Raw genomic sequence first — 10,133 nt, forward strand, 5'->3', positions numbered from 1 at the left:
TACAAATAATAGGTATTGAAAATTGCTAGTTTGATTGGAAACTGAAGCTTAGGCAAGTAAGGTGTATGGTGCAGTGCAGTCGCAGCAATGATGCTGCAAGAAATAGGTACAAGATGAGTGTAGTACACTGTCACCAGTTTCAAGGGCGGAGCTATCTTAAAGGTTCGGCAGAGCCGCGGCCCACTCCAAATTATTATTTCTTTCATAAAGTAACAGCCAAAAATGCATCTAATCCAAGAAAACCAAAGTTGATGGAAAATGAGTTTTATAGCATTATCCATTGAAACAATAAATTGATTAAGCTACAAAAAATGGCCAAGAGAACAACTCTATACAAGGGCTGCCTGGTTGTTTCTAGAACACTGAAATAAAACGATTTGCAATGTGCTGATGACAACTATTGTCATTCAAATGTTTAATATGATACACATGCCCTAATGCAAATGCCCTATATGCCCTGTCCACTACTTTTTGCCCTATGTTCTGTCCACTGCTTCTTTGAGTTTCAACCCTAAAGCAAATGCAAGGGGAGGAGGAACAGCATTTCCAATCTGCCTGTGCTTGTGTATAATGTTTCCAGAAAACTGATAGCAATCTGGGAAGCCCTGCATTTATAGATGAAAAATATGACAAGTTAAAGATGATACCAAATCATATGATATTTTTTCTTGACATGTTTCAAACTATTCACAGCATTCAATATATTTTTCCCATCCACATATTTGGATAGCATAATCAGAATTCTTCCTAATAAATTGTAAATAAGAAATCAATTTACACTAGATTCTGTAAAGAAAAAAATAATTACACAAACGTCTAAATCATGTCTTAATATTGTGTCATGTTGTGATTTTATTTTCTAAATTACCTACAAAATCTCTATATGATAAGATGTGATTGAACATCTATGTAAAATTTATTTACAGAGTCGTGGAAACTGGAAAGTAATAATAATTAGGACTTAATTGATATGCATTGCAGGGTAAACATATTTTTAAGTTGTTAATCAATTATTATTTTTTTTTGAAGAAACTAAATTAGCCCACCCAAATTGGCACCAGAGATAATCGAACCTCAGACCTCAAGAGGAGCACACTCCCATGTCCCAAGCCAATACCAATGCACCAACCCAAGTGGGTTTGCACGTTGTTAATCAATTGTAACCGTTGGATCATTAAAAATAATTAACTTTAAGCATATCTACCAAAAGTCATACAAAGGATGATTTATAATTGTTTGAAAGTGTAAAAAAATTTACACGATAGTGCATCAAAATTAATTTCATTTAAATAAAACCGTAGTTAGCTCCCAGTCTTTTAGGTTTCATTTCTTATCATAGCATTTAGGGTGACAAGTAACTTAAGCAATAGACTTACTTGAGACCGGGCACATTCACGAACTGTGAGAATTCGATCTTGGTCTGGATGGAAGCACATTCCAACCTTCCCCATAGGTTGAGGGTCAGTAATGGAAGTTGGGAAATTCCCTTGCCAATCCAACCTACCAAAGAGACCCTTCCATTGATTATGCCTTTTAGCTGTGTTTGGCAAGCACCATGGTATCAAATCAACCAGTTGTCCATTAGACAATTTTATCTGCATTATACATTAGATAACACTTGTTAGATTAGCCACAAAAAAAATGGCATGCTAAAATTCACAAAGATTTAAATTTACCTTTTCATCTGGAAGATCACGCCAATCACAACCCGGTTTCTTAGGAATTTTCTGGCAACGAATCAAGTTCAGCTCATTCATTTCCTTTGATATGTGATCGGTCAGCACAGCCATATTGCCTCGAATCTGCTTTTGAAACCAGGAAACAGGATCGCTTTGATACTGCAAGCATATAAAGCAAAGTGAGTAAAAGTTTCCCAAATTCCAACTCTCAAATTATTTGAAGGGTTGACACATAGATAACATGTATCTTTCCTAATCCACATACCTCCATGTTTGTCCTAGAGGCTCCATTGCCTACAGCTGGGAGTTCACCAATGGTATCTCTAACCGTTATTGCACGTAACGGGGCACCATTTGCAGTACTGCGAACAGCAGCATACTGGACATTTTCGGACAATTTGATTTTCAATTCGGGGGCAGAAAAGACATGCATTGGTTCTGGCCACTCAGGAAGCACATCTTCTGGAGAGGCAGCCCATATGAATGCCCTTTTTCGTGACTGTGAAACACCAAAAGCTCCAGCCTCAAGGATACCGAACCTCACCTTTTGAACAAGAAAACCAGCATTCATTAGTTTTCCTCAATATACTATATTACTATTCAACTCCATAGTAAAATAAATTATGAAAACTTACCTGATAACCCATCTCAAGAAGTGATGCCAAAGTTAAACGGAACGTCTGTCCTTTATTGAAAGACACAAAATTCCTCACGTTCTCCAACAAGAAATATCTTGGCCGGAAATAATCAGCAAATGACAAGAATGCTAATATCATCTCGCATTGGACTTTACTCCAAGTGCTTGTGTTAAATCGATTCATTCCTGAGAAACCCTGCAAAAACAAATTATTCAAAAATCACCAAAATATTTGTTAATAGTCCTACATTGGATGAAATATGGACTCGAAATGAGTTTATAAGTGGTAGGATCCATCATCTTAGAAACTGATTTGTAGGATTGAGTTAAGCTCAACCCAAATTCTAATATAGTATCAGATTTGAGATTTCTATTACTAGGCATGACCGGGGTGTATCAAGAATCTCACATGGGATGACATATAGCTTGAAAATGAGTTTTAAGTGGGAGACATCACTCGGCTTACAACCTAAATATTATTGTCAGCAAGTCAAAAAAGGAAAGATCTACACAAACCTGGCATGGAGGACCCCCATTAATGAAATCAACTTGCCCAGGCAAGGGTAAGCTACTCAAATCCTTCTCATCAAGTTTAGAGGCCAATTCTGCAGCCTCAGTCGTTGAGATACAATCTTCTATATCCCCGCATTTCTCCATTATAGCCCTGCATTACAATCATTTGAGTAATTTAAGTTAAATGTGTTCTATTTTATTCAACCTTTAAGGATGGAATGGATATTTTCAGGGATCACTTACCTAAGAATAACATTACAATTGTCAATAAATACCAATGCTTCAGGATGGTTAGCTTTAAATGCATTCCCAGCTGGCGCTTCATACTCAATAGCCCATTTAGTTGATGAAACACCTGAAGCATGCAAACAGTAAAACAAAAGTTAGATTATGATAGATATAGGACTTGTTATCGACTGGAATAATGTTCTTATGAGATTGTTTGGAAGAACTTAAAGACACAACTTATGATATCTCTGTAAGTTGTTTTCAGCTTTATTTTCATAAGCTTTGCAATATAACTTATGAAAATATCCTTCAAAAAAAAAAAAAAAACTTATGAAAATAGTATGACTTTATTTTATCTTTAGTTATAGAAATACTAATATATAAGCATTTGTGCTGTACGCGATTAATCCAGTTGTATATACAAACAACGCCATAGCATAGACAATTGTGTGTCTTTCTCAAAAAGTGTAGTTAAGATTACCTGACTGGTGCAGCCCCTCTGATAAGCCACCACATCCTGCAAATATGTCCAAGGTTGATAACCGTTTATCATTTGATGTTTTTCTTTCAAGATCAGGCTCTGAAATGCTATCTCCTTCTCTACATTTTCCCTTTTTCTTTCTAGCAGCAGCCTCAGCTGTATGTCCACTAGAATATTTGACTTTAATATTAGCTGGCAACTGTCAAGCAAATTAAAAATAAATTAGTTATTCGATAAAAATCATATGCCATCCTTATACTTGCATCAGAATATTGATTTGATATCTCTAAATTAATAATAATAATAATAATAATAATAATAATAATAATAATAATATTGATATTGATATATTCGTTCCCCATAATTCCAACAATAACAATAGCCTAATAAATAATCAACTTAACTACATTAAAATAAAATAACTGATTGAAGTTCAATTGAAAAAATAACTGGTCCTTATACGCAAATGCTTTTGCAGATTTGTCTGAGGATACAGTTATAATAGCAGGGTCAAGAATACACTACCTTCTTGAGGGATCCAGTGGCAGGATCATACAAGTGCTCGCAGAAAAAGACATTATGGAAGATTCCTCCAGGGGCACATCCTTCAGGGACATCAATCTTTTTCCTGACTTCGCATCTACCCTCTATGGATTGTACAGAGATTGTATACGTTTCATCACTGTAATACACCTAAAATCACAAACCACGATATCCGAGTCAATATAAACATTTACACAGAAAATGTACATAAAATAGAATCATAAATCAGGATTATTAGTTATGTTATGTCTACTGTGTACATTTGTGTGCATGTTGTTACTTAGTTAACTTCTACATAGCTTTTTACCTCTTGTACATCAGAGCAGTATGCCTTCTCACTTGATACATCTTCTGGTCGGAAGAATCTTCTGACTTTGAGCTCTGTAGATTTTATTTCAGCTTGTTTTGTTTCCTTTTTGACAATGATCTCAAGCACTTGGCACACAACATAAGCTTTCAACCCTACATTCCTCCCACTCTTATGAGTCCCCTGCTCTATCCTTTCCTCAAATTCAAAAGGACTGACATAAACATAGTCATTGAGAGAATATTCTGTTCCCTCCAATACAAAACTAGACTTTGATGAATTTACTTTGAAAATCTGTTTCTCTTTTTCAGCTTCCTCTAACTTGCAAGATTGACAGAAGCCAGACCCTAGGCCCAGCTTATCAAATGGAAGGCTGAAGAAAGCACCTCTTTCAGGCCAGTACAAGCTTTTACAGTAATATTCAGTAGATAGTCCTTTCTTTTTCCTTTCTTCTGCTCTCTCCCTATCAAGTTTATCCGCAACAATATTATCCTTTCGATAATGATGCCCCCAAGGCATTTTTTGGATGCTTACAACATTTGTCTGCTTAACATCCTGAAGTCCCAAATCCCTGCACTCATTAGTCAAAAACACCTCTCTCTCATTGGCAGCGTTGCCAAGAACAGTCTGACAACCATGCTGCATCATCCTACCATGAAACATTTTTCTCCCATTCTTTGCTTCAAACATATATTCAATGTAATATATATCAGGAAGTTCATCAGATTCATCAACTTCAACTGACACAGATATTCCAACAGAAACAACTTCACCATGAATAATTGCCTGCTTATAAAGAAGGCATCCGGAACTGGTCTTCCCTTCAGGATCCCCTTCCCATCTAATTTCTCTTTCATCAGAAAATGCTTTAGTTTCTTTGGAAACTGAGTGCGGCTTTTGTGTTCCCTCCAACAGTACTGTCTCCTCCTCATCCGCATCCGCATCTTCATTCTCTTCCTGTTCTTGTTCATCGACTTCATCATCATCCTTTACTTCACTATTAGTTCCTTCTTTCAAATCCTCCGGCAAGTGGTTTGAGTAATACTCTCCCCATATTCTATTGATCAGCTTTGTGGTTGTAGCTTGCATAGCTTTCCTTTTGGATACAACAGGAGCCATTGCTGCCCTAGGATTTAAATTTGGCTCACTCCTTGGCATCACTTTCTTCTTCTTCACTAACCATTTGGTATGGTGTCGTTCTTCCATTTTTTTAGCAAGACCGATCACAAAAGCAGACTTCCTGATCTTGTCATCTGGAAATTCTGCAAACAGTTGCAGAATTATCTGTCCATGGACAACAATGTATCTCTCAACAGCCATTTGATCAGTAGAAATGTAGGACTTATGGTCTTGCTTATATTCAGATAATTTTTTTATGACATCTGCAAAGGAAAGTCTCGATACACGGCTCTGCTCCTTTAACAAAGTGATAATGCTTATAGCAATCCTTGCAGTTTTCAATACGGTGTCGTACCAAGGAGTGTACTGCTTTGACGGTTTTCCAAGCCTATACCTGAAAGAAATCAAGTATGGATAAGTCTGGCTATCATTTTTCAAAAAACATGACATTTTGAACAAAAAAATCTAAGATTTGTGTAAATATGCACAGATATTTCACTAAGATGACAAGATTCGCCCATGACAGTTGACAAAATTTCTTGCAATAACTTTATCTGCAATTAGTTTCTACCAACAGTTTGATAATGCTACTCAAGTAGTCAAGTGAATTCTCAAATTTTATTTCATTTCAAATAAGATTGCTGTAAAGTATAAACATAACAGCTTATATTCCTATAATAGATTAACATACTTAAATAAAATTATAAATAACATTTATTTTAGAGAAGAAGTAACATACCAGGCCATATCTGTTCGGATGGATATGAAAACCATAGACGATCCAAATTCAATCATCCATTCCTTTATGGCACTCAGATAAATTGGAATTCCATCCGTGGCCTGTGCTCCGGAAGCACTGGAAGATTGGCCTGCCTCTGTATCAAGATTGAACCCACTTCCATCATCTGCCGTCATTAGGCCTGATCCAAAGATTGTAACATCTATCTCTGAGCAAGGTTTCATAGGAAGAAGTTCCAAAGAAATCAATCTAGAATCAGAGTTGTATAAAGCCCAATTATGCAGCATGCTTCTAGGAAGATCTTCAATGTCATACACGTCATAGTCATTATCAAAAACAATAAACTCATCTGTTTCTTGAAGAGAAGTTTTGTAATAAGCAGGGAGAGGGTAATCATTAGCGATCTCATCTTCATTAATTTTGATATAGAATTTGTTAGATGAAGAGGATGACCTAGGGTTTTTCCTCTGCTTCCGAGATTTCCAATCCTCTTCTTCCTGCAATAGTCGCGCTAACTTCGCATCCTCGTCTTCTTCATCTACAGAATCCATATGATTCTTTTTCTCCTCACCTGCAGTTCCCGAACCAATCCTTAAAGTCGCATTCGATGGCATCACTTGTGCGCTTGCAAAGTTTGCTTGTTTATTGCTTTCCTCTCTAAGAGCAATCAGAGCAGGAATGTCTTCAAACCCCTTGTCATTTGGCTTCAACTCTAAACCAATGAGCTGCTTATAAATAAACTCGCCCTGAGAAATAATGAACTCCTTTAAAGACGCAGTTCCAGAAAAGTACTTGCTACCACTCATTGACCGTGCCATGCCAGCAAGTAACTCGTCAAGACTTATGTCAGGGTCTCCACCAGAAGACTTTGCTAGTTTTTTGTATACTTCTAAGCAAGCACGTGCCTTTTCAAAGAAATGATCGTAATATTTTTTATAACTTGCAGCTGCTTTCTGGCAATCATAATCAGCAATATCAGTGGAAATCCATATCACTGGAGAGCCATCTTCATAGCCAGATATATCCCACGACTCAATTCGTCCAAATCCTTCACATCTAACACCTTCCTCTTTTTTCTTGTCTACACTTCCTTCAAGTGGCAATATAAGTCCAGTGATGAATAAATCGTTGATTTCAAGCATCTCAAGTGGTTGCGCTGCACCAGTTTCATCATGAAGGATAAAGTCCGTAAGTCTTCTATTCGGACGGCCATCATCCTGTCCAGCAGTCATACGGACTGCTAGAAATTCTTCTTCTACAATCTGATCCTGCTTTGTTTCAATAAGAGAAGATTTGTCGGATATGGAAAAAGTCTGCTCCTTCAAATTTTTGCGTGCAGCACTCACTGATCGCTTTGGCATTTTACGAGTAGGAGCAGGCTGCTCACTGCTCTCTGACAAACCTCGCTTCTTTTGTTTTCCACCAGCCATAACTTCCTCTTGGGTGTTCGAAGCAACAGGTTCCTCTATACTATTGTTGTCCTTAACACCTATTTTGAACAATAAGAGAAAGAAACAGAAGAAAAAAATGAATATACAAATTGGATAGCCAAACCAAGGAAAGTAATGTAAAAGCAACACGGGGCAAGTCAGCAGAGCATGAGATATTAATAAGATATTTATAAGCATCATAATCATCGACATTGCCTGTAAAATAGTAGCACAAAAAGGGAAGGGAAATAGAACATTCACATACAATCAAACAAACCATAAAAAAATTCACAAGATAAGGGAGCAAAGAAATAAACAAAAATACATCAGAGAAATTTATATTTGATTTAAACATTGAAGGAAGAATAAGCGTCTATACAAATATCTATCCTCGGATATGTTTCACGTGGCAAAAAAAATTAATAGTAGTAGAGTAGCAAAAAAAGTTTGCGATTAATTCAAAGGATAAGAGATGGGAAAAGATAAAAAAGGAGTAACACAACATGACACAGCGGCAATGACAAAAAGATATCAATCATTAAAAAATATAAATTGGTGTAATCTTTACATATGCATAATAGTTAATTGAGAACCACACCAATCAATATCAATTAATGTAATTAAACTGCACATCCAGCGTAATGTGTTGGGTGCTAAAACCAATGCTAACTCAATTCAAACATCAAATAGATTCCTGGAAGATTTTATTTGTTTCTGATTCTGTTTTTTTCTTACTTTTAAAAAATTAAAAAGTAAAAAATCTACATAGAAATGTAAAATTTAATTGCTCTTTTTCTATGGATAACAATGCATTACTAACATTCTGAAATTAACCCTAGCAGTATTACATTTATGAGCACCTATTAGTTCCATTATTATCTACTACAGCTGCAAAATTTGAAATGAAAAAATTTAAGACATCAAAACACAAGAATGAATCACATATTAATTATCAATAAGCATAGTCACCATTACTCAGAAGTAAATCAATAAAAAATAAATCAATAAAATTTCCAGTTAAAGGCTACCAAAGTTCAAAGCTACCAACTACAGATTCAAAACCTAAGTGTTCCAACCTCAAGTCTACCGCACTGTTTCTCGGAAGCAAATTCCGATGCACCCACTCCCTTCAACTCAGTAATGCGCCTTTTACCAACGGACAACATCGTGAGGGTTTACATATGATCCAAATCGGACAATACCTCAGAAAAACAGTGCATCCGACTTAAATCGGAACACTGAGCAAAAACCACATAAATCACAAAATTCCAAATCTATGGCACAAAAAACCTTCATAAAACTTAAAAGTATATCAACAGATCCAAATAAATAAAATAAATATAAATCAAAAACCACACACACACGAAAGAAGAAAAAAAAATCATTAAATCAGAAAACAAATTCACAAACAACCACATGAACTAAACAATTTTAATGTACCTGATGAAGAAAAACAAAGCGCAAAGCACAAATTTTCGGCGATTAAGCAACAAAGAACAAGAAGAATGAAAATGATGAATAAAAACCCTAGAAAAGAGGGTATATATAAAATAAATACCTTGTTGCGATGAATCGGAAGAATTGAGAAGAGAAGCGGAACCCATGGGTTAATTATTTTCCTTTTACGCAAAAATCGAAGAATTTTGAAGAATTGAAATGAAATTGAGAATCGTTTTATGGAAAGAGTGTTGTTTGAAAATGATGAAGATTTTCGTACATTGGATTTGATTTGGCGGGGAATGAAAATTTTGGGAATAGGGTTTTTTATTTTCGCGCCCATTGATTTTCTTACATTGTTTTACTTTACCACCTTCGTTGAATTGAATTGGAGAATTTTTTTAATTTTTTTTACTCATGGAGAAATGTTTTTGTTCTACAGTTAAATTGTTGTCCAAAGAACTTTTTTTTTTTTTTTAATTGTCTAAACACACTCTATAATTTAATTTGGATAATATTTTAATTTATTATTACTAGCGTCCAGACGGACACCGTCTCCTCTTTTTGTTTTATTGTGTATATAATTGACAATGATTTTTTATGTAATTTTAATAATAATATATAAATTATAAACAATCTAAAATGAAGAGTAAAATAATTATTTGTCACTCAGTTTGCTCTTTTTATTTTATTGTGTATATAATTGACAATTTTTTTTGTGTAGTGAAGAGTAAAATAATTATTTGTCACTCAAGTCCACTCTTTTGTTTTATTATGTATATATAATTGACAATGCTTTTTTGTGTAATTTTAATAATAGTAATAATAATAATAATATATAAATTGTAAACAATCTAAAGGGAAGAGTAAAATAATTATTTGTCACACATAAAAAACAAAGTGGTGAGAAATTTAAGCTGGGGTATATGTTCGATTTCATTGTCAATATTGTAAAAAAAAAATCAAACAATATCAAAATGCTATGAATTACATTTAGAAATTTATGAAGTAAAATCCGTA

General features: G+C 34.9%; 1 protein-coding gene across 1 annotated transcript; it reads right to left on the reverse strand.

Annotated features, from left to right (window-relative positions):
* Nucleotides 1–248: 248 nt before the first annotated feature.
* Nucleotides 249–9,599, reverse strand: LOC123907714 (DNA (cytosine-5)-methyltransferase 1-like). The gene is made up of 12 exons (XM_045958082.1): nt 9,235–9,599; nt 6,247–7,735; nt 4,389–5,901; nt 4,064–4,231; nt 3,539–3,737; nt 3,073–3,184; nt 2,833–2,980; nt 2,315–2,512; nt 1,945–2,223; nt 1,677–1,838; nt 1,377–1,595; nt 249–605 (listed from the first exon to the last, which is right to left on the reverse strand). The coding sequence occupies exons 1-12, from the start codon at nt 9,278–9,280 to the stop codon at nt 477–479; spliced, it is 4,662 nt and encodes a 1,553-aa protein (XP_045814038.1). The 5' UTR covers nt 9,281–9,599; the 3' UTR covers nt 249–476.
* Between the last annotated feature and the right edge of the window lie 534 nt (nt 9,600–10,133).

This window comes from Trifolium pratense, linkage group LG2 (genome assembly GCF_020283565.1).
Source record: "Trifolium pratense cultivar HEN17-A07 linkage group LG2, ARS_RC_1.1, whole genome shotgun sequence".
Lineage (NCBI taxonomy): Eukaryota > Viridiplantae > Streptophyta > Magnoliopsida > Fabales > Fabaceae > Trifolium > Trifolium pratense.